Here is a 24,252-nt window from a genome sequence, read left to right as displayed (position 1 = left end):
GCAATATCATTACAGGTTCATTGTTCAAAAGAAGTTAGCCAAGCATGTCATTTTGTTTTATAATAAGCAGGCATTATTACCCCACACACAAAATAGCCTACTATCAAAAAGCCAATTAATTCAGTAAGATAAATACAAAGAAATAGAACAGTGATGGCCCATCTGTTATATGGTTTTGACCTACTTTTTAAACCGGGCCTGACATCCCAGACACTAGATGAAGGGTAAAAGTAAGAAACAATGACATTGCACGTAAAGTAAGCTAAATATTCATCTTTTATTTTCAAAAACCATACACGTTACTCGACAAGTTTCAAAAAGGAATATCGACCACATTATTACACTGCTGAAGATAAACAGACATTAAGTACTTTATTACCAAATAGTGAGATAAAAAAAAACATAATCCATAAAGAGATGGATTAAATTCATTCCCTGTTCAGGAATTAGACTACCGAGAAACCAAAAAAATGACCTTTTGACCTTCTCCAATTTTCTCCATCTAATAGTATTTTTTTCACTACTGCTTTCATGAGATGTGATTTGAAGTTACATAACCATGGACCAAGGGTGCATTTGCAGTTAAACTTTTAAGATTTCAACTGGTCAGAAGCAAGTCAAAAAGTCTTGATATTTTTCTAGAGGTGTATTGAAATACCCAACTCTCCATCTTAAAAAAAACATAGCTCAAAACATTTGTTTCAGTGTTTTTCTTTTTAAGGGTTTATTTGAATTGCACCCAATATCAATGAACCACACAATCTTGTTGACAAACAACTAACTAACAAGATATGACTATGATAGTATTTTTATGATAGGCTTGACAAAAAATGCAATGATTTGTTTTAATGCTGCACCTGCCCCCAACCCATAAACCTCATATTTCTGAGTCATGAAAGCTTTGGCTTATCTCTAAAAAGATCCAGTACAAAGCTATATACATAATATCCAGTCTCTCTAACATTTAGTGCAATAAAGTATTCTGTGTTCGGTCTAAGTCTTTTCTCTTTCTTAATCTACATTGCCCACAAAATATTTTGCAGTGTGAATATGTTCATCAGCTATCAGCTAATATGTTGACCAAAGTTCATGACAAGAAGAGATGGATTCATTTAATGATAAAGGATGTAAACATCTCCTCAAAGATAATAGTAAATTGACTGATTGTAGCCTATGTCTTCTTCAGAAATCTAAGTAAGCTTCCTTGATTATACTTTGCAAAACCTCTCCCTGGTTTCTGGTTATCCTTCAACAAATTGACAGTTAAGAGATTTCCGAATGCCCAACAACAAACTAGAACTCTGACAAAATCCTAAACTTAAAACCATTAAGGTCCACTTGCTTTACGCAATTCTCTAAAAATACAAATCTGGAACAATAACAGAATTAGAATCCTTCCACACTTAAATTCTGCCTAAACATGAACACATTCATGGTCTTACCTTTGTTCATTAACACTAATGAGAAGTCTGTGCATCAGTGGCATAGATGTGAAGACTGAAAGCCAACACCACACCACTGAAAAACAGGAACATGACCACTTTCAATTGAATATGAAATGTAGCTTTGGAACTAGTTGAGAACAACAAATAAATTATATACAGAGTAGAGAAGCCATCTTAGATATCTGTGGATGTTCTCTTGGTATTCCACTTATACCTTATTGACCCCATGACCACATCTTTAAAACACTTTTCTACACAAGTCTTTGTATCTTGCTATAGTTTTTTAAGTACTGTACCTGGACAAATAAATACCAAATAGAAACTGCAGGCAAAACATTGCAGTTTCAAAATAAACTATTAATTCTAAATACAGCCATATCTAAAATACAATATTTACCATTTCACCCTTGTACTCTTTTATAGTACATTGTGTTCGGTAGGTCTTCAACCAACCTTTGAAAAACAGCACAAACTTGTAAACAGGTGTGCTTCAAATTGATCAAATTGTACAAATATAAATAGCCAATGCATTGTTTACTACCATTTAAGATGTGCAGAGAAGAGGCAATAAACCCAGACTCCATGTTAATTATATTCAAGCGTATCTAAGCAAATATTTTTTCTTTTTAAGTTTCAGAATCTCTGTTTTTCATACAAACACCTAACAGCTAGACCACATTCAAGGGTCAAAAACCCAGATGCTCTCCAGAATGTTTGGTGTCTTCTATTTCAGTACATGCCAAACCTTCAGAGCCCTCTTCTTCGCCCTCTTGGTTGTGTTTAGTGGTGGGTTTGGTAGGTCATTCTAATAAATGGGCTCCTCGAGGACCCAGGGGCAGCAGTGGCTGGCCTCCCTGCTCAGAGAGAGGTCTCCAGGCTGTGCAGCGGGCTCCCGGGGCACGGAGGTAGGCCAGCGGCATTCTGGGGCAGGGTGCCAGTCTTTGAGTCTTTGTGGAGCGGAAAGATCCGGTCCACTGCGTTATTGTTCTGGTTGGGCGAGGTCGGGATGGCGGAGAGCGGGGGAAGAGGCGCAGGGATGGCGGAGTTGCGTTTAGTGGGAGGTTCGTCCTCACCCTCGGTGTCATCGATGTGCGGGATCTGAGGCTCAGAGTCCTGTATCCGGAACTCCGGGTGGCTCATGAAGTTGTGGATGGAGCTGCGTGATTCGGGGGTCTCCAGGCCCTCGTAGGGGGACATGGTGTCACGGAAGGCATTGACCACACGGATCTGGGGAGACACACAGCCAACGGCAATGCAATCAAATGAGTTAAGTTGGTTTGCTTGGAAAAGAACTTTTTTCCATTTTCCATTTACCATAAAGACCCATGATTTGCTGAGGCCTAACAAAAAAGTGATCTTTTCAACAACTTTCAAAGACTAACACTATATACTGTATATATATATATATATATATATATATATATATTTAAGCAATGTCAAGTCATCACATCCATCCATCCCTCAAACAGGATGAGCTGTATGTTCTGGGCACTGCTGGGACTGTACCTGGGTCTGGATCCGGTTGAGGCCGCGGCACCACAGCACCTGGCCCCTCCTCATCTCCATCTCGCCGTGGTCGATCTCATCCATGTCCTCCATCTCCTCCTGATCCTCCTCAGGGAACTCCTCCTGCTGCGTGCCGTGGCCGGCCGTCTTCAGGAACTTCAGGCGGCTGGTGGGGATGCTGGAGATCAGCTGCAACAGAAACGGACGAGCGGAGAGGCAGAGGGGTGTCACAGTCTCAATAGGGACATTGAGTTTGGGCATTCCAATAGAGTCTCTCACTATCTCCCTTCACCTCTATTTTCGGGTTTTGACTAAGAAGTGAACTGCGGACGAGTCAGACTAAAGCAAGATTAGTCATAATCTCGTCTTTTCAGTGGCATGTCTCATCCCTAAGAATACACCTTTCCAGTAAGAACTGTGAAAGCCTCTTCCCCTGTGAAAGGTTTAACGGTTATTTCATGACATTTTCAAGAGATAAAAGACCAGAATGAAGCTCACCTGGCCCCATAGAAGACAGCCAACACCCAGAAAAACACACCAGAGCCACTGTTCAATGGTCAGGCTCACACAGCTGAAGGGCTTTCCACCGAACTGCACAATAACAATCTAGAAAAGACATACAGGAAACTAAATTAAAATCCACATCCGGTTAGGTCCACATCATGCAGTTTCACTTGGTCTCACCTCAGATTTCTTGAAATACATTTTTGTTGGTGTCATTTGAACTCGAGTCAAATGTGTTCTCAAGATGTCCAAACACAGGTTTCATTTCTCTTTTCAAACCTGAATGCAGCTCACCTGAATGATAAATGTTCCACACACGATGGAGCAGAAGATGGGGTTGTTGAAGATGCCGTCAAACACGTTCCTCTCGCCGTGGATCTTGCGGGCGTTGATTTCGTTGAACAGCTGCATCATCACAAAGACGTTGAAGACGATGGTGTAGTGTTCCGAGGGTGGAGCGTGGAGGGGCGCGTTCCGGCCACTGTCGATGTCGAAAATCCGCTCACCTGTGGACAGGAAGTGATGTCGTCAGTCAGCTGTCTGTCTCAGAGTCTTCATTTGAAATATATCACAAAATTGTGAAACTGTGGATTTCTATCCTGGGAGTCGTCAAGGACGGTTGATTATCATTCTAGCATTACAAACCAGGCCGATCCCTTTCAATATTATTTGAATTTATACATCAACGTCACCTTGTGCTGCCTTCGCGTCATTGTGACCCACCTTTTGCACCACAACAGTGGGTCACAATGACCCCAAGGCAGCACAAGGGATAAGTTCCACAAAAGTATGAGCGAAACTATTTCAGTCTCCACCCTTCTGAGCTTAGGGTTCAGGTTTGCTTGCAGGCCTGACCTGCGAAGAGCAGGGTGAAGATGATGGTGAGCTGGTAGACAGCGTGGCCCAGGATGTTCTTCATCATGGTGCGGGATATGAGGGGCTTCTTGCGGCCGTAGGGCTTCCTCAGGAGCAGGGCCTCTGTGGGGGGCTCTGTGGCCAGGGCCAGGGAGGCTAGGGTGTCCATGATCAGATTCACCCACAGCATCTGCACGGCTTTCAGAGGAGAGTCCTGGAGAGGGAGCGGTGGACAGTGAGTGAGTGAGCGAGCGAGTGAGTGAGTGAGTGAATGAGTGAGGGAGTGAGTGAGGGAGTGAGTGAGAGAGAGAGAGTAACCAAGGGTGTATGACAGTATGTATCACTTCTGTGTGTGCATGTCTTACCTGTGTGTGTGTTACCTGTGTGTGTCACCTCTGCATGTGCGTGTATCACATATGTGTGTGTATCACGTGTGCGTATCACATATGTGTGTGTCCCATTTATATGCGTGTCACCTGTGTGTGTACGTGTCTTGCTGGCGTATGAGTGTGTCACCTCTGTGTGTGTGTGTGTGTCATCTGTGTGCGTGTGTGTTACCTGTGTGATGCAGGCCCCAGTGAAGGCCACGATGACGGCCACCACGTTGACGGTGAGCTGGAACTGCAGGAACTTGGAGATGCTGTCGTACACGTTCCTCCCCCACATCACGGCCTTGACGATGCTGGAGAAGTTGTCGTCCGTCAGGATGATGTCGGAGGCCTCCTTGGCCACGTCTGTGCCAGCGATGCCCTGTAGCAACACCGTGTCAGAATAGGTTTGTCAGAATGTGACAGTGCACGTCTGGTCAAATGAAGAGACATGGCGTGTTTATGAAAAATTGATGTGGTTGTATTTGGGAGAGGTCAGGGATTGTTAATTTGACAATGAATACATTTTTATTGAACCCGTTCTCCAGCTGGCCTCCCTTCATATAAAAACCGCATTTGAAAATGTCGAAGAAACACTCAATGGCTCTTTTTTCTGCCATTGATGTTACTGTTATAGATTATTCTGTAATATTTCAAAATACCATCCTATAGCGAGGCATTTCTGTCGGCGGGTTTCATTTCTGGGCTGTCACTAAGCATACAGGTATTGAACGCAACATGAAGATACATCGGGTATCATACCATAGCAAATCCGACGTCAGCTTTCTTCAAGGCAGGGCCGTCATTAGTTCCATCTCCTGTCACAGCTACCACTTGTCTTTGTTCTAGAACAGTGCTGTCAATAATACCTGTCGAGATAAATAAGTCATTCGTTTATGAACCTAAATGAACATTTCGTACTTTAAAGTTTTGGAATTCTCCAAATGAGTATCATTCGGACACGGTAGAATCTGAAACGTACCTTTTACTAGAGTGTGCTTGTCAGTTGGGGAGGATCTTGCTAGAACACGCAGTTTGGGCCAAATCTTATCAATGCGCTCTTGCTCAATCTGAAACAAAAAAGATGTCTGGCCTCTAAACCGGATCTCTGATTTGCATTTGAATCCCTTAGCAGATGCTTTTATGCAAAGCAACAGACAAACAGTGCCTAGTCGTAAGTTCAGCAGAAAATCAACGACCAAGAGTGCACAGTTCTAACAGTATTTCAGTGGCCAGCGCCAAGGAACGTTCTGTAGCTTAACCAGACACTGTGTGACAACTACAGATGACTGAAGGGCAGAAGAGAGGGGTTCTACAAGGACGGCTTACCTCTCCCAGTTCATTGCGAATCCGTCGGTTGAACTCTTTGCCCTCGATACACAGGAAGTCCTCCCCCGGGTGCAGGATGCCACATTTGGAGGCAATGGCGCGAGCTGTGTTGATGTTGTCCCCGGTAACCATGCGCACGGTGATGCCAGCGCGCTGGCACTTCTTAATGGCATCTGGGACCTGAGGTGAAACGAACCAGCTATATGAGACAAGGTCTAATCTAGAGTCCCTTCACTTCCTTTTGCATAAACAAATAACAGGACTAAGATTATAATTCAAATTTAAGTCAAATCTATTTTAAGACAGACCAGTTCTTGATAGGACTGAATAATGACCCTGGTCTCTGAGCTCCTGGTGAGCTAGCATATATGATCACCGCACACTGAAACGCCTGGAGAAGCATTTGTTTTCCAATGTCAAACGTGATACACAAGAGTGTGCTAGCTCTTTGGGTGTTTAGGCTTTGCGTCTGTTTTCGTCACTGTGTCTCCCTGGCGGAATAACCGAATCCGCCTCGTGGGTTTATCCAGTCAGCGCTTCATACCTCAAGCCGGACAGGGTCCTCGATGCCCACCACACAGAGGCAGGTGAGGCCGGTGAGGATGTCAGTCTCGTTGTCCCAGTCGGGCTCTCCGTCCGCTGGGGGGAAGTCTCTGTAGGCCAGGCAGATGGTCCGGAGGCCCTCGGAGGCCATGGGCTCGATCACCGTCTTCACCATGTCATCTCTGTCCCGGGGCTTGAACACCTTGGACTCTCCGCTGGCAACCATGATCCTGCAGCACCTGGGAAGGGCCACAACGAGCCCTGTTAGCTTGACGTGGTCCTGTGTGTGATGTGTTGCGTGGTGTGTGGGATAATATATGATGTGTCATGTGTAGTGTGTTGTATTGTGCAATGTTAAGTGTTGTGTGACGGGGTAGGTGTAATGTTTTGCTTTGCATCGTATGACATGTTATGTCTTCCGCTCATGTGAATGTAGTGTGAATAGTATGGAGATTTGTTAGGTAATTAAAGAAGAGACGTCCAAAAATACATTTCAAAAGGGTCCTACATTATATTTATAGCAAAATATAACTGTCAGTGGATCATGTCTACAATGTCAATAATAACCCAAGTCTAAAGGTAGTAAGGGAATGCTATCACAGTTAGTCTAGATATTTCAGTTCAGTTTGAACCTGACAGTATTGAATCAACAGCAGAGTTATAAACAGTCTCAACAGCGGAAGAGCAGGCGTACTTCTTGAGCAGGATCTCGGACGCTCCTTTGCTGAACATGCTGTAGCTGCCGTCTGCGTTCTTCAGCACGGTGCTCATGGACTTCCTGACAGAGTTGAAGGTGTACACTTTGTAGAGCTTCTCCTCAGGGATCTGGTTGCGGATGGTCTGGTAGTCTCGGCGCAGGTCCAGGGAGAAGCCCAGCAAGGCACATTCGGTCTTGTTGCCCACCTGGCGCGGCAGACCGCCCTCCTTCTCTGGAGGCTGAGGACGCAACGCTCGGTTAGAGATGGAAGGACAGCTTCGGATGCTGAGATGTCACAAAGGTTTGTGCCACGGACTGATTGAGATGCCATCTCTACAATCTAAACAGTCATCCCCAGTGCCTTACGCTACCCAGGCTAAAGCACAATTCTTCATAGTAGCTATTTGAGGTGTTGATCTGTTGTATTTATTGATGTTATTTCACGTATCAGTAGGCAGTATGAAATTAGACGGTAATACGTAACACATCCAATCCGACATACAGTACAGGAGGTATTTGAACCTACCAACTCTTGATCTGAAGTCAATTGCTCTAACTACTGAGCTATACTTTACCCAACATTATGATATCTTAAACTGGGAGAAACATTGATATACTGTATTACATGGACATGAATCATGATGACTAAATGGAAATAATAAACAAATTTATGTAACGGATTCCGTTTTTACACCTGAGTCAGAGGGTTGTCAAAGCCAACTCACCATGATCTTGGTGGTGTAAGCGCAGTTGATCCCTATCCCCATGATGAGCAGGTCCAGGATCTTGGTTGGTATGAGGTCTGGCTCCGGAATCTTCCGGTAGTGTCTGCCCCCGAGGAAGGCCTGGACGACCGTCATCCTGTTCATGGTCAAAGTGCCCGTCTTGTCTGAGCAGATGGCGGTGGCATTGCCCATGGTCTCACAGGCATCCAGGTGCCTCACTAGATTGTTGTCTTTCATCATTTTCTGAGGAATATATAACAATGTGGTCATGGACACACATTTACAGGTAACGCTTTCCATGCCAGGCAGAATCTCGTCATCCTTCTGGCCAACATCCGACTAACATCCCACCAAAATAAAACACTGTTCCACTGTATTTGTTTGTCCATCCTCAACAGTACAGCATTATGAAAGAACACAAGCGACTAAAACAAACATAAAGCTAGCGCAATTTCGACCAGAATGTACAGTTTTTGCAGACCTTGACGGAGTAGGCGAGCGAGATGGTGACGGCGAGGGGAAGCCCCTCAGGCACAGCGACCACCAGCACGGTGACGCCGATGATGAAGAACTTGACGAAGAACTGGATGTAGACGGGTGTGCACTCCTTGATCCACGGCAGGCCCTGGATCCAGAAGGTGTCCATCAGGAACAGAGAGATCAGGATGATGACCGTGAGCCCCGACATGAACAGGCCTGGAAGACACAGAAAGAAGTCATCCCAAAATGAGCACAATATGAACATATGTGAATATGTATACGTTGAGTCGACATTTGAATCGCAAGCGACATACAAGGGGGATGTGAACCTGAAACCTCTTGATCTGCAGTCATATGGTCGGCTACTGAGCTATACATATCCTCCCCCAATTTGATCGATATATATATTTTTTAAAGAGCTCACTTTTCTGAAGTGAAAGTCGATGTACTATGTAGCCGTATGCCAGAAAGACATAAACAGATGTTGTGACTGCAGCTATTTCAACTCTCAAGGGGAAGCAGTAAAAGAGTTGCCAGTGCCAGACACTTTCATCATGTCGGCATAGAAAGGCAAGGGAGAAAAAACAAATACATGGAAATTAGATTTGAATAGCTCACCGCCCCCCCCTCCCCCACCCACACTCCAGAAGCACCTTGTGTGTTGTTCATACCTGCTTTGCCGATCTGCACGGCAAGCTTGGTTAGTTTCCCCTGAAGGACCGACTTCTCCTTCTTTGGTGGGTTGGCCTTCTTCTTCTCCCCTCCTTCTCCATCCTCGCTGTTGAGGGGCTGCATTTCCACGGCCGCACCATCCTGAGACTTGCCTGTCAGGAATGAGGAAACTCTGCATAAACCATAAGACTAACAACACTTCTAGCAGTTCAACTTCTGACGGTTGTTAGAGCACTCAAGACAAAAGGTGTCGAGGCTTTTGAAAAAATTGATCTGATCCTTGATCATTTACTTTGGGGATACCGTTTCTTTTCCTCATACTTAATTAATACCGTTTCTGAACATCCGTACAAAGCCCAGATGATAAAACGCTTGACAACAAGGAGGGGGGATCAAGAAGAGACCACCACACCTGCAGACAGAGGCAGGGCAGCAACAGGTCGGGCGTATATCTGACTATGAACCATTAAATGGAAGTGAGATCATAGGTCGAAGAACAGGAGGCTGTTGACACTGCATGGAAACTGATAGGGGGAGCTCCACTGTGGGATCCACCACACACTGTGAGCGTTTGGCCCACGCCAATAATCCTAGTCTGGGATTTCTTGGCAGAGGTTCTCTACTACAAGCCAATCTAACCGCTATCATCCCAAAACATAACCCGCTGTTCTGTGTCCCAAACACACACGCACAATCGATTCATATCGCACTCTCCGGATGGTTTTGGGAGCGAGGGACTTTCGGCAGCGGGGTGTTTGTCGAGGCATGCATACGATGCGTGCGTGCGCGTGGACTGTATGTGTGTAAGTGTGCTGATCCGAGTACAGTAAATTAGGTTGTTAAGGAAGAAAGGCAGGCAGGGGGAAAAAGCAGCTGCCAAGCTTAAGGCCTGTAATCTCCTTGGTCCTAATCACCATGAACGGAGTCAAGAGCACCTGCTGCCCGGGCCACAGGGACATACACATGACCATATGTCCACACGGGCGTATACTGAAGACAGTCACCATATGGCAGCCCGGCCGCACTCACCTCGCATAGAACGCCGCAGAGTTACTGCTGTTGGTAAACAACGGCACTTAACGCTCGACACAAAAGGAAATGGGTCCCTGCAAACATCCCCCAAAACGACAAACGAGCACAGGGCCTGTCGGCTGAAAAAGGAACGTGGCAAAAGACGAACTTAATGCAAATGGAGATTAGCGCTGAACGGCTGTTTATCACGTCATAGCGTGGATATTAAGGCATAGGAAGAGGAAATGCTTTCGTCTTTATGCATTTGTTCAGCAGATGCTCTTATCCAAATTGCATGTGAACCTGCAAACTCTAGATTTGCAGTCAAATCCTCAACTGCTGAGCTATAAACCTCCTCTATCTATCCCTTGTCACCATGACATTATAGAAGTTCCCTTTAAACCTGCATGATCGATACATACATGCCAGACCAACAATGACCAAATAAGTCAGACTTTGCAGCCATCCAAGCAACTAAACCATCCAAACACACACAACCGACACTAAAATAAAATAAGTAAATAAATTGTCATATAGCTAGTATTAATTTGTTTGCCTTTATTCTGGTGCATGCTGCACAGCAATGATTACTAAGTTACAGATCAAAGGTTCTCTTAATAATGAAAAACACAATTCAAGTAGGTTACAGCCACCAACCTCAAGTTTATGAGTCATATAAATACACACACTGTCTTTGGAAGCATTCAATATAGGTCAGTGTCAATAATGAGATGTCTCTTACCTTTCTTCCCTTTGTCCTCTTTCTTATCTGTGGAGTTAGAAGAAACACTTGACTCAGTCTATTACACACATCTGTTTTACCTGAATGTAAATCTGTGAGGCTTAACTTGAGTGCAGCGAGGGAATAAAATGTGATTTGTTACAGTGAAGTTATCTTCTATTAAAATCCATCAACACGAGGGGGGTGGACAATGATCAACCTTAACATCACCTTTCCCTTGACACACACACTTTGGGCCTTGTTGACCTGAATGCAGACTTATCAGTATTATTCTGAATAATATTCATAATTACTTTACAAGTGGCAGTTGACTAACTCTGAACAAAGCATCAGAATTATGAATACAAAAACAATGTATTTGGAGTTATGGTATGAAAAGCCTTGAAAGAAAGGAGATTCAAATGACCATCACAGCCCCAACTCAACCATTGCACCGACACAATGTTTTCTGATGTTTGAAGTAAAGTAAACCAACATCGTTAAGGTGCTATGATAGGTGTAATATATATACATATATATATAGTCAAATACAACTTGTGTGAACTGAACTTTGAGACTGAGTATGTCTATGCCTTGGTCTCCATCATTCCTGCACATGTACGCCTTTTATCTGGAGCATAGAGCCAGCCCCATTGCTACAGCCTCATAGATGAGAACATGCTGCCCACAGACATGTCATAATCATCTACATTAAACAGATACATACAGCATATATCCATCCAAAAGATGAACCAAAAGCATAATGTTGATACTCAATAGTTCTCATGAATTATGTTTTTAAACTTGTTATGTTGCATAAAACGCTACATCTTACTGTTTTTCACAGAGGCCCAACCGCTTCACGTAAAAGGATTGGATGGGATGTGTGTGTAATATAAAACTGCACTATGCATATGTCATATGATTTAATATCAGTCAAGACGATTGTCACATTGACAATACAATAAGTCTTAATGGAAAAAAAATGCACAGTACCATTTTTTCTTAACACTACTCTCCACATACTTTTCTTGTCCTTTTTGCCTTTCTTTTCCTTCTCCTCCTTCTTTTTCTTCTCCTTTTCTTTCTTCTTCTCCTCCTTCTCCTTCTTTTTCCGTTCCTTCTCAGCCTTCTCCTCTTCGTCGTCCTCGTCATCGTCTCCACTGGCTCCGAGCAGGGTGAAAATGATGCCCGTCTGGGAGTTCACACCCACCGCTGTGACCAGCATTTTTCCGGAACCTTCCATGACATGAGTGCCTGAGAAAATGTAACAGAGAAAGGGTGGGGAGGTGTGAGAGGGGGGGGGGATGAGAAGGGGAGAGAGTGAATAGGTGAGTAAAGGAGTGAGTGAGTGATTGGGCAGGGGAGCGAGTGAGAAACCAGTAGTGCACTTATTTAACCATCGAACCCCGTTAAATGGTTGGTCAGAAGAAAGAAAGAGAGTGGAGTCAGGGCCTTACGGTGCCTTCCCAAGCGACTATCTACAGGCGAGAAAAACAGCTGCCTGGCTCCATTATCATCTCTGTCTGAGAGACCAGAGGGAGTCCGAATGTACAGTGGTAAACAATGGGATCACAGCAGGGATAATGATCTAAAAGGAGGATACAATTATCTAAGCACAGGTTCCATAAGATTGGATCTGGGCAGCTAATCGGACTTATCACACGAGAAACGTTCGCTGAAACACTAACAACTAAACAGTAAAGGTGACATGTCTTAAAATGCATTTTAAAATTGTGTCATGCTGGTTTGTCTGAGTGTGCTGGCATTGCTGAAAATGCTGGAACCTTCATACCCATTAAATGTGTTGCTCACCTACCAAAATAGAACATGGGGCTTAAGTATGAGGTTTCAGTGGAACCTTAACAAAACGATGACACATAAAATGATGAGAGGGGTGGGAGATTGGGAGTGGGTGCTTCTCAATACCTGACAGCAGCATTGGGTCTTTGTCCAAGGTCTTTTTGACATGATCCGACTCGCCTGTGAGAGAACTCTCATCAATCTTTAAGTCGTTGCCCTGGATGAGAACACCATCCGCTGGAAGGAGATCACCTGGAAGCACACGCATTCAGGATGAACAAGCACATGGACATTAATAACAATATTTTAGATTCCAGTACATTGCAGACAGTACGTTTTACTGGTCACAACAGACAACTAAATGTCACGACAGGTAAATCCTTTTCTATGAAACCGCATGTATATTTACTGTCAGGTGTGAGAGGGTGTGTGGGCCTCTGTCCCTCTACTTCTACATGAATAGTGTTTGGTTTACGTACAAACACAGTTCTAGGCCTAAATTACCATATTTGATTTGGGCCACGTCTCCAACCACAATGTCGGACACGGGGATCTGGATGACCTGTCCGCCGCGCACCACGGTGAACCTCTGCTCCTGCTCTATCCGGCTCTGCAGCCCTCGGAACTGCTTCTCCTTCGACCAATCGTTGAAGGCCGTCACCAGCACCACGCACACCACCGATAGGAGGATGGCGGCACCTTCGATCCAGCCCGTGTCCGCCTCGCCCTCGTCCTCGGCTCCTCCCGCCGCATTCCCGCAATCTGGAGCGGACAGGCGACAACGATGAGCACGGCTGCTTTTTTTCTAAAGAAGCTTGTTTGTGTTTTGTTATTTCCCCTGTTTTGACTTGAACAGGGTTTGTTAGATTAGGCTTGACATGTGGCTGGGGTGGCTGTCCTTGGTGTTTGAGAACACAGGATATTCAGAAATGGCACAACTGGTGTTGAGTGTTGGGGAGTTCATTTGTTTTATGAGGACCGTGGTGGTGCAGGTTAAATGTTAGTTTTTTTACTGGTAAAAGTGAGAAGACGCTTGTTTTCTGGCATTGACACCCGCCTCTTTACGTGGCCTTGATGTGTCCGCTCACCAGCTCAGAGGAAGTTCACTTGTTACCCACAAGAACCACCAGACAATAAGTTTTGAAACTGGACTGTAAGTTCATCCAAGTGAATCAGAGAATCAGAGAAGACCTCTAACCATAGGTCACTGTAAATACGTATATTCGCAACATGAGTGAAATTAAATTGGTAATTTTATTTTAAACCATGTTTATGTCAATAAGGTCACAGTCCTTTCAGATTACACAATCATTAACAAGGATAAAACTGTAGAAATACAGCCGGATTAAATTACACGCGTATGCTTCGGTCTGCACTGAGTTCTTACAACCACATGTCACACAGATTTCCATGTATCAGTCCAATCTCTAATGTCCAGTGACTGTGCAGCCCACCATGGAAAACCAGAGCTCAATATCAACTTGACTCCTTGCAGGAAATATTGAAATACATTTATCAAATGATGTATACGTTTAACAGAATGGTGGAACTTGAAATCAAATAGAATTTGAAAATGCATTCACATGTGCATATGTAGCCTACAGGGTGGCGTAACGGAAAGCAAACACACGAGCAGATACTTACTTTCTCTTTCGGCATCTGGAGGTCTGTAAAAAGAAAGGCCTAATGATACAATGGCTGCCACCTCAAGGATGATTAGTGTCACATCTTGCAATGCTTCCCACACTAATTGGAGAAAGGTTTTTGGCTTTTTGGGAGGTATAAGGTTTTGTCCAAATTCTTCTTTTCTTCTCTCAATGTCCTCAGCGTGTCCTCCTAAGCCTGGAGGGAGACAGGCAACACAAATCAACATCTGTTTGGATTTTGTATTTTTCTATTTTGTGAGACAGTTGTGTATTGTATCGTCTTATACAGTTTCAGTGTTCTAAAAGCAATGCTCTACAGCAGTTTTGTTTACAATTGTCATTGTGTGTCTCCTTTACAGCCTTCTCTGATTAATGGAGACAAAAAATACCTTATAAAATGTACAGTTTTTACTAAAGCATGAACACATGTTTATTCAATGGCCAAAGAGGGTGAATACTGTAGCAATGATGAAGTGCATGAACCTGCTGTGAGTGGAGAGGAGCATTACTACAGTCAGAGAGCCGCCCTGATGTCCGCAGGCTTCACATTAGAAAGGATCAGAAAAACAAACACAGCTAATCACCCCTGACAGCTCCTGTTGCTGCTGATCAGCGGGTGTGCTCATGCTGTCTCAACTCATCTGAAAACTGACAGGAAGAATGGGCCTCTGCTATACAGCTCTGAGAAAATATCAGTCAATAAAATGCTGCATACTAAATTCTTTTTTTGTGTGTTTTACAAGGGTTAAAATAGCACATTGTCCAACCTTAGATGCACAAAATCCCTAGGCAGTTTTTGTACTTTTGGCAAAGGGTAATCCAAATATCAACAGACCATAGAAAGTGCACTGCATGAATGATTCATTTGAGGATTTCTAAGCAACATCCTTCTTGTCAAATCCTTCCCTGTTCCTGTTTTTTTTTTTTATGACGTCATGAAAGTTTGCAGCTAAACATTACTGACAGAATTTATAACAGAATTTTTCTCCTAAACTCACAAGAGTGCTGAAGTCAATAGTTCAATACCATAGTCTGAAACTACACATAGCTTTGTCTTGGCAACAGGAAGATGACACAGAGGCTGTCACTGAATGCGTGCTGACATAAAACAGCCAGTCCACTTGCTGCTGTTGGTGTAAACATGATGTGTATGACTATGATGTGCACAGTAGAAAACAGCAGGGAGACAAAAAAAGAATGACAAAATGACATGTCATTCAAAAGCAGAGCCTCGACTGCTGACAATTGACCCGCATACAGACTGAAGTGCACCATGGATGTACCTCTATAGTGCCCCAAAAACATGATCTATAGCTCTGTTTGACTGCGAAGCACTGTCATTCACAGCAACACTGGGCGTGCACACACTACAATATGTTAACTCTGTGTACCTCTGTAAGATCAGATCTCTCAGATCAAAATGTTCAATATATTAGTGTAGATAGATATTAGTGTGTCTCTTTGCTCAGTACCTTCTACTTCAATATAGCTACAGACCTACCACTGTCAAAAGAAGTAACTGAAGCCTAATAATTCAAAGTCTACTGCAAAGTCTCAGTGGTTTAATGGAGAATGCATTAAAACAGTGAGCAATACAGCTGTTGGTCAACAACATTTGGAATGTTTTTACAAAGCACCAATAATTTTGGCCACAAATATTGAGACAAATTTAACTATGAAGGTAGAATCTATGACCTTGGACTCTGACTTATAGGCCCAGTTTCCTAGCCATGGATTAATCGAGACTAAAAGCATTTTCAATGAATATCTTCATTAAATTGTTCTCTTACTTTAGGACTAGGCTTAATCCATGTCTGGGAAACTGGGCCATAGTGTTATTGCGGACTCCCATGACAGCAGCACAAATTAAGAAACCTAAGTATACAATGGAAGGAGAGGTCTGCTTTTTATTTCATCCTCATGAAATAAGATGCCGTTTGAGTGACTCATTGCTCACTCTCTGTGACAAATAGCAGGTTCAGGTTCCTCTGACCTGTTGAGTTGGGTTAGTATGCTTATTCCTTCTAAGTCCCGCTTAACCATGTTGTTCCATCCAGCACTTTAAACTCCTATTCAAACTGTAGAAGCCACAACAGCGTTTTGGCTTTGACCTATCGTCTACACAAGACTAGCAGGCTTCTCATTTGTTGGGTCAATGCGCTTTGAGCATAAAAAAGCATGTACACAGAATCAGAGATGTATTCAAAGGCGGACGATGGGGGGGGGGGGGACGTTACACAAGCGTGACAGATTAGTCCTGAACCGAGCAATCAACTGCCATGCTTGGCGGTTTAAGGTGAGTGGGATTACCTAAGGTAAATCAATCTGCCCCCACCTGTCGACACTGAGTTATAGTCAAGCTGTGCTGGTTTTCTTTATTTGTCGGTCTAATGGATTTTCCTATGTAGTCAAGCTGCTAGTGACATTTTAATGCTCTTTGTCAGTAATGTCTCTGTGGGTGAGTCATAAATGTTTGTTGTAGTGGTAGTGGTGTGGTGTGGTGGGGTGGGACAGGAAGTGGTGCGGGTGAAAGGCTAAAGGTGTTTATTGAGTGTGCATGAGGGGCATGGTGAATGAATGAATAAATAATAGAAGGCAAATGTCAAAGGACGGAATGGGATACAGAGTGGAAAGAGCTGTCCTTACTGAAACATTCCTGACTCTGAAAAGCCTAGCTAATAGAGATATGTTCTTCAACTTACAGTAATATTCAACTCAAAGCTAAAATAGGTGGCTATTAAAATATGTGATTTGATACACAAGGACAGTGTATCTCTCGTAAAACAACATTTCAAGGTTGTGAGTTTTCTCAACTTATCATGGTTCAACAGGTTTTAAAGGGGATATTTGACTCATCCTACAAAATGTCCAGTGCTGTACAATATATGTACCAATGCATTGCACATATGGTTTTGGGAACTCAGTCACAGCCAGATGTTGTGGAAAGAGTAGAGACAAATGGGTTGGCAGAGGGAAAAAATATTGAGAGCATGTAATGTAGCCTTGTAAATTCCTGCTACATATGTACCGCCTTCACAGTATGTTTGACAGTTTAGGTTGGTCATACGGTGCTAATCTGTGAGCATCTGTGTAGCCCTTTGTAGCATTGCTTTTAAAAGGGCTATATTTATTTTATAAATAAAGTTTGATTTGAATTGGATTTAGATAGATGTTAGGCCTACATTTTCATGACATTGCTCCCCTAAAATAGCTCACAGGCACACATTTGAGACAGGCAAAACACTGGGTATCAAACATGCCAGAGGGTACAGGAATAAGGGAGGGGGACTTACTGTTGAATTACTGACTCCTCTCTGATTACTGATGAACTAATAGGAAGTATGAAGTAAGAAGAACAGTATCTTAGTCAGAGATTGGTGAATATCTTCCCCTTATTGATTGAAAACATTTCTTATCCTAATACTTCAGTAAAACGGGTAGAATAATATGTGTCTCTCCTGGTATGGGTGTATTGAACAGCCAAAGTCTGGTAAGAGACATGACTTACTGGAGGGAGCATGGATGGTTTTTGGTTATTATCTATTTCTCTTTGTGTGGTTCACTATAAAGATACAGTCAGCTGGTTGGATATAGATAGTACTACATTTATGTAACTCTATGGCCCAGTTTCCCAGACATGGAAAGGGACTGACCTCATCCTCGACTAAAAACTGTGCCAAAATTATTTTTGCTTTAACAGCGTTGAAAATAGGAACAACGTTAAAGCTGTTTTAGATGTTTTTAGAAAGCGTTTTTTCGATGTACACAAAATATTAGAGAGGTTAGATCTATTAAAAGAAGTGTGAATAAAAGTTATGTTTCATTTTTTACATTTTCTTGGAACAAGTTATTCAGCAACTGAGTGAAATATCCATATAGCACTGACATCCATCAAGACCACAAGCATCAACAGTGGTTGGGTTCACATGATCTTGTTTTAAATGAATCAAGTTTGTTACCTTGGTCTGATTCACTTTTCTGACTCATGGTATAAACGAGAGAGACGAGAGAGAGAGAGAGAGAGAGAGAGAGAGAGAGAGAGAGAGAGAGAGAGGGAGAGGGAGGAAGAGAGGGAGGGAGGGAACAATGAGAAGAGAGAGGAGAGAGTACGAGAAAGAGGGCGAGAGCAATGGAAATGTGCTGTTTAATCTGGGATCACATTCACAATCCTTTCCCATCCCCCAACAGTTCAAAAAAGGTCACTGAAGTAATTACACAGAATGACAACTGGGCTGCACCTGTACCCCAACCAGGCCTGTCTACCAGTGGTCTCTTCTGAATATATACGGATATATTCTATTAACACAATGATTACATGGCAAAGAGAGTGGCAGTAAATCCCAACCCATCAGAAAACTATAATTAAAACGTATACGATCAGTAATGATCTTGTGTTGAATTACATCAAAGTCATTCACCAATGACATGACACCTGGAGTGAATCATCATTGTTCCACATTTTTACCATCACTGACACAGTCTGTCTTCTAAAAATATAATTCACATATAAAACCACATCAATCTTCTCACTATAAAATTGAGCAATAGCACTCAACGGGGAGATGTGAAGCTGTATAAAATGTGTCATTTCTTCTTCACTAATGGTTCAGTCTAATGTCATATTTATGCTCTTTTCCACTTAAAGTAAAATTCCTTGTTGATACGACTTCAATTTAAGAAGCAGCTATCCTGAAAACTTATGTAAGCATGGCTGCTTTAAATCCTGATTTGATATCCCTTGAATGTTTGCACAACTTCACCATATTGATGGAGTAAATTAGAAACACATAATTTCAAGTTTATCACCTTTGCATGAAAAGCATCAATAACCTATTGTACATTTTTGATTGAAAATTCTGCTGGATTTCCATCCTTCCTTGCTTCGAGGCTAAAGTCCTCTCTGTCACAGAACCCCACACATCCAAAATACATTAATAACCTCTGACATGTGTCACCCTAGGCAGTTATGTTGTGTGAAAAGCAACAGTTTCCCCCCAGTGTATAAGAAGTGACAGACAGCCCCCACAGTGTGGAAACACTTGGGGACTGAACACTCAATCTGTTCCAATCGTTCGGAGACACTGCTCAATCACAGAGTACTCAAGAAGATGCCCATCTTTTGAAAACGTTATCAAAGGAGCTATTATCCGGACGTCATCCACATAATAGCAGGGTTGTTATAAATCATGAATGCTAGAACGTGGCACGAATTTGGATGTTCCATCTTTGTCTTGACAACCAACCTACAGCAGTTGCTTTCAACATCCGTCACATACTAAAGATATGAAGTAAATGACCCAGTAAGACACTTCAGTAAATGTGGTGTAATAATTGTGGTTATTAGTGATCAATTGAATAGATGAAATAGATCTCCAAGGACTAGTTTAAAGAGTCAAATAACCAGAAGTTTGAAATGTAAGTGAAAAGACCTATCATATTTACCATCCACGGGTGATGTTCGTAGCCTGGAACATAGTCCTTGGACATCTCCATAGCATTCCTGGATTCTAGTTATTCCCTCTGCTCCTCGGACCTCCATGAGGGAGCGCAAATCTTTGAGCGAGACACTGAAATCTCCATCGTGATTGGCCTCGGCATGCCGGCCTCGCTTCGAACCACGAAATGAGTTGTTGGCCATGTTTCCTCTGGGGCACACCACACAGGAGGGGGTGGCGGTGGTGAGAGAGGCTTTTGAAAAAAGGCGAGTTAAGTCCTTGGTAAAAATACGGTATTTCCCATAAACTGGTTTAATTCCTCAGGGATAGACTTCACACTGGGAGCGTGACTTAGACACGTAAAAAGCCATCTTCAACTGATCCCTATATGCCCACTCTCGCATTTTGGCTGCTGATTCTGGCAGATGTCCTCTGCAGTTTTAAAGGCTATATCTGGAAAAGGAAAAAAACAGTTAGTCACCTGCACTACTAGACATGAATAACCACATTAATATCGGTTATAATTTGGTTCGTAACAGTTCAAATTGGGATTTACACAAACGCGAATTAGTCCCAAACTCTGTAGGAAGGGGAATGAAGATGTCTTCCATGAAATCACTGGAACCACTTTCTTACTCATAAATATGGTCATTTGTGACCGTGAACATACTCCATTCAACCCTTGCATTTTATTTTGTCATAATGACTCAAAATTCAGTCAAACCAAACCATAGACCCACAGCAACATCACACATTGACATTTAGCAGACGCTCTTATCCAGAGCGACTTACAGTAAGTACAGGGACATTCCCAGAGGCAAGTAGGGTGAAGTGCCTTGCTCAAGGACACAACGTCATTTAGCACGGTGGGGAATTGATCCAGCAACCTTCTGATTACAAGCCCAACTCTTTCACCGCTCAGCCATCTGACTCCCACACATATAAACATCTTCAATATCTACCTCCTAAATAAAGTAGGATTTAGCCTGTAGACAAAGCTCAAGTGTCAACTCAGTTAATATATCAATCATAAGTAAGTCCAGTTTGGGGGGTGATTTGTTTGTTTTGAGGCTAGCCAATTTAACACTTGTCCTCACTGACCAGTAAACTGAGTGACAACCTGCTTGTACAGGAAGTCAAGGAGAGGGAATTCTGACATGTCTGGTTGACATGAAAGGCTAAAATTAGCAGTTGTATAAAATTGGCATGGCCCTGGAGAGATTAATTAATGGCAAGGAAAATGCTTTGTTTTTTATAGGTTGATCAATTGAAATAATAATTTTGAAAAAATGTACAGACAGTTTAATTACTCAAACCATCACTGTAAGGTCTGAGGATGAGTGCAGATTTAGAAACAGGTCTAAAAATAGCATGCAGGTTTCATTTGTTTTTCTTAAAAGCAGAATTTAAAAAACACGTGGCTTCGACGATCCAAAACCACATGTGCATTTTACAACGGCATCTGTGTGACTTCTTCAATCTTAAACATTGATTAAAGGGTCAAAAAGTCACAATGAGTCTATTCAATCCAAAGAGAATTTGATGGAGGTACTTGGGCTGTCTTAAAAGCCCGGATTTAAAAGAGACCCGCAAAACTAGAAAGGCAGAATCATTCCTACTGCTTCTGCTTCGTAGCGCGCTTTCATACACATTTTCCTTGTCTGTGGATGAGAATTATAATCTCATGGATTGACAACGCACAAACGCATAGTTTGTACAGTTTAATTTACAATGGTATCGTACACGTAGAATCAGTTTCAGCAGTCCACGACGTTCAAGATCCATCACATTAAACATTTAGGGTGATATGTAACACAATTATTCTAGCACTGACTGACTGTGAACAGAGGTTGTACTTACAAGAAATACCCCCATCCCCCTTCCGAACGCAACAGGAGGTATATGCCGGTACAACTGTCAGCCCGGTTAGGGCAGGCAGCGTCTTCCCAAAAGAAACATCGCACCTACAGAGTTTCTATTAGATTTTCAGGAGGGTGTCCAGATAGTTAACCTTTCCGGGTTTAAAACCAAAATTGCGGTACTTCCCTTGAAATTATGGTTTGACCTTCATCGCACACACACTCACCCGACGCAGGCTTCATTAGAGGAAAAAGGCTGGCTAAATGATTATCTCAGGAAAGCCTCTTGCTTAATCTAATTAGGCAATCTGTGGCATCGGTGCGTTGCACATCCACCGCTTGCTTCTCCTGAGAGACGCTCACTGCCGGGGAGGAAGCAGGCGCAGTGAAGAGAACTGAGGAAAAACTCTGTCGCCGTTCACTCGGCTGTGCTCTGACGGCGGAGCGTTTGCATCTGAAAATGTTCAGCTTGGAGCGCAGTTGTCCTACTGCCTAAGGAGGATTCCATTTGATGAATTTCTTAGAATTACTATCAGGGAACGTACCATGTTATGAGGGGACTGGGGGGTGATAAAACACGACGTTTAATACCCGTGACGTCATATACAGGCACTGGACTGTACTTTTTTTTACATAAGAACTCTTAGATAAATGTATAGGATATTCCACTGTTTGACCTGTAGGTTATTATGAAGCTAGGTAAAAGTGTGTGGTCTTATATGACATATGTGTGGTCTTAGATATTGAATACAATCTTAATTCCCCCTTCTTTGTTAAAACCTCTGCCAGTAGATCAAACTGTCAATTTGAGGTAGGAAACAGTGACAAGCCTAAATATCACAGACCACCAGATGGGAAGCTTTTTAAACACCTTAGTTTGGCACTGGATTTCTTCGCAGCCGGGCTGTGCAGGAAGACAATCATGTATCTGCTGACAAACAAAGCCACCTATTGGTCAGGATATTTCAAGGGCTGTTTACCCTAAGCATAATTTCAACAGGACACTTTGTTCCCAAAACAACATAGTCCTATCTAGTGTAATTTCTGTGAGAAACCCCAGCAGTCTAGCAGTATCAGCAGATCCAAAGAGAGCCCCTGATAGATCTCACTATAGTGAGAAGATCTAGCACATCGAATGATTTTAAATAAAGAAATCTGCTCAATAAGAATGGATTAGGCATTATCAATGTAATCATCTCATACTGATACTTTTGGTGACAATTACAACCCATGTTAAATTTAAATTTCTGTAAAAAGAATTTGGGAAAAGGCATTTGCCTAGTTTACAAAGTTTATTAAGATTACATTGTTATGAAGGATTCGGGATGCTTAAATGGGATTTTTTGGGAATGCGCTCTTCAAAAATGGCTGCTAAAGTAGTTCAAAAGTGTGACAAACCCTAATCATTACACATTATTGTTGGCCACAGTTACGATAAGATAACTGCTTCACTTCCTGTGACCCTGTGCCATCGGTTATTTAGAGCTAGTGTTATTAATCATCTTTGTTCAACAACAATGGCAGTACATGGAGGTGTACAATAGCTCCCTAATGAAGGACAGATTTAAATTATTCTGTGACACTGTCGTAAATTCTTCCCTGAAATACTAGCTTGCTAATATATGCAAATGTTGCCTACAAGGCAGAACAATTAAGATAAGATGACAACCCAGTAACACTTGATTTTGCCCAAAAGGTCTCTAATAGAACACTGCTCAGAGGAATGGTGTGAGATTCCATGATGCAGGTGATTGTTCTGTTCCCTTACTCACCCAACTCTCCAAACTAAACACTCTGCCAGTGCCCTTTAAATGTGTGTTTCTATGGAAACTACGGAAAGTTCTAGTAAAGGTGAGTACAAACCAAAAGTGAGTATGGGGTAAATTATCATTTTCAATGTCCTTGATACTGAATGTAGAATGACTAAACACAACTGCAGAACACATTGTGTGTGTGTGTGTGTGTGTGTTTTGTGTTTGTGTAAGTGCATTTGTGTGTCTGTGTTTGTGTACGTGAAGTTGCTGCAGTAGATCTCTGTGTGTGCTCTTGATTTGATGAGGATTACTATCAGTCTGATTGCTGCATTAAGGATGAGAAATTGATTCAACATCAAAGAATACTGGTAGGAGGAAGTCAAGCTCTCCACAGCATCAAAGGCAACAGGAAGTTCTCCTAAATGGAAATTGGTAAATGGATTTGTGCTGGAAAGGTCAGTTTAAGTTATGAGATGGTTTAGTTCTCATCTGTGACCCTTTTCCCAATCACTGAAGTATGTTTTGGGATGTGAATAAAACATTAATCAAGCAATGCTGTAATCCATGAGGTGTGATTTTGTTATATTAAAACAATAAAATGTGCATGAAAAAACATACATGAGAAACTTACTGTACCTATAGATACACAAATACAATGGCAGTTCAGGACAGCTGAGCTTTGGGATTAAACTGTTCAGACACACAGAGGGTTTCGTGTTGAACTCCAGAAGAAGTAAAAGAGCAAGACAGGTAAGAGATAAGACATATTCACTTTGGAAAAGTCTTGACATGCACAAAGCTCCTGTGCTGCGCATGCCTCTGTCTGTACATCATCCCATGTCCTCCAGATGTGTTTAACAGATCAAATCAGTGCAGTGCCGCAAAGAAAACTGGTTGGG

The 24,252-nt window shown here is 42.6% G+C and overlaps 1 protein-coding gene across 1 annotated transcript; it reads right to left on the bottom strand.

Annotated features, from left to right (window-relative positions):
* Nucleotides 1–303: 303 nt before the first annotated feature.
* On the bottom strand, nucleotides 304–20,187 carry atp2b1b (ATPase plasma membrane Ca2+ transporting 1b). Its single transcript, XM_084671921.1, has 20 exons — nucleotides 19,748–20,187; nucleotides 14,304–14,501; nucleotides 13,164–13,421; nucleotides 12,786–12,911; nucleotides 11,883–12,113; nucleotides 10,878–10,904; nucleotides 9,124–9,276; nucleotides 8,454–8,668; nucleotides 7,973–8,215; nucleotides 7,245–7,486; nucleotides 6,552–6,789; nucleotides 6,008–6,187; nucleotides 5,661–5,748; nucleotides 5,441–5,547; nucleotides 4,869–5,060; nucleotides 4,311–4,524; nucleotides 3,750–3,961; nucleotides 3,450–3,557; nucleotides 2,952–3,140; nucleotides 304–2,672 (listed from the first exon to the last, which is right to left on the bottom strand). Exons 1-20 carry the CDS (start codon nucleotides 19,941–19,943, stop codon nucleotides 2,304–2,306), a joined length of 3,786 nt encoding a protein of 1,261 aa, XP_084528047.1. The 5' UTR covers nucleotides 19,944–20,187; the 3' UTR covers nucleotides 304–2,303.
* Nucleotides 20,188–24,252: the final 4,065 nt, after the last annotated feature.

Source organism: Hypomesus nipponensis, chromosome 14, assembly GCF_054491055.1.
Source record: "Hypomesus nipponensis isolate SF chromosome 14, ASM5449105v1, whole genome shotgun sequence".
NCBI classification, from domain to species: Eukaryota; Metazoa; Chordata; class Actinopteri; order Osmeriformes; family Osmeridae; genus Hypomesus; species Hypomesus nipponensis.
Note: the sequence above shows the minus strand (reverse complement) of the source record. Positions and strands in the feature narration are given on the sequence as shown.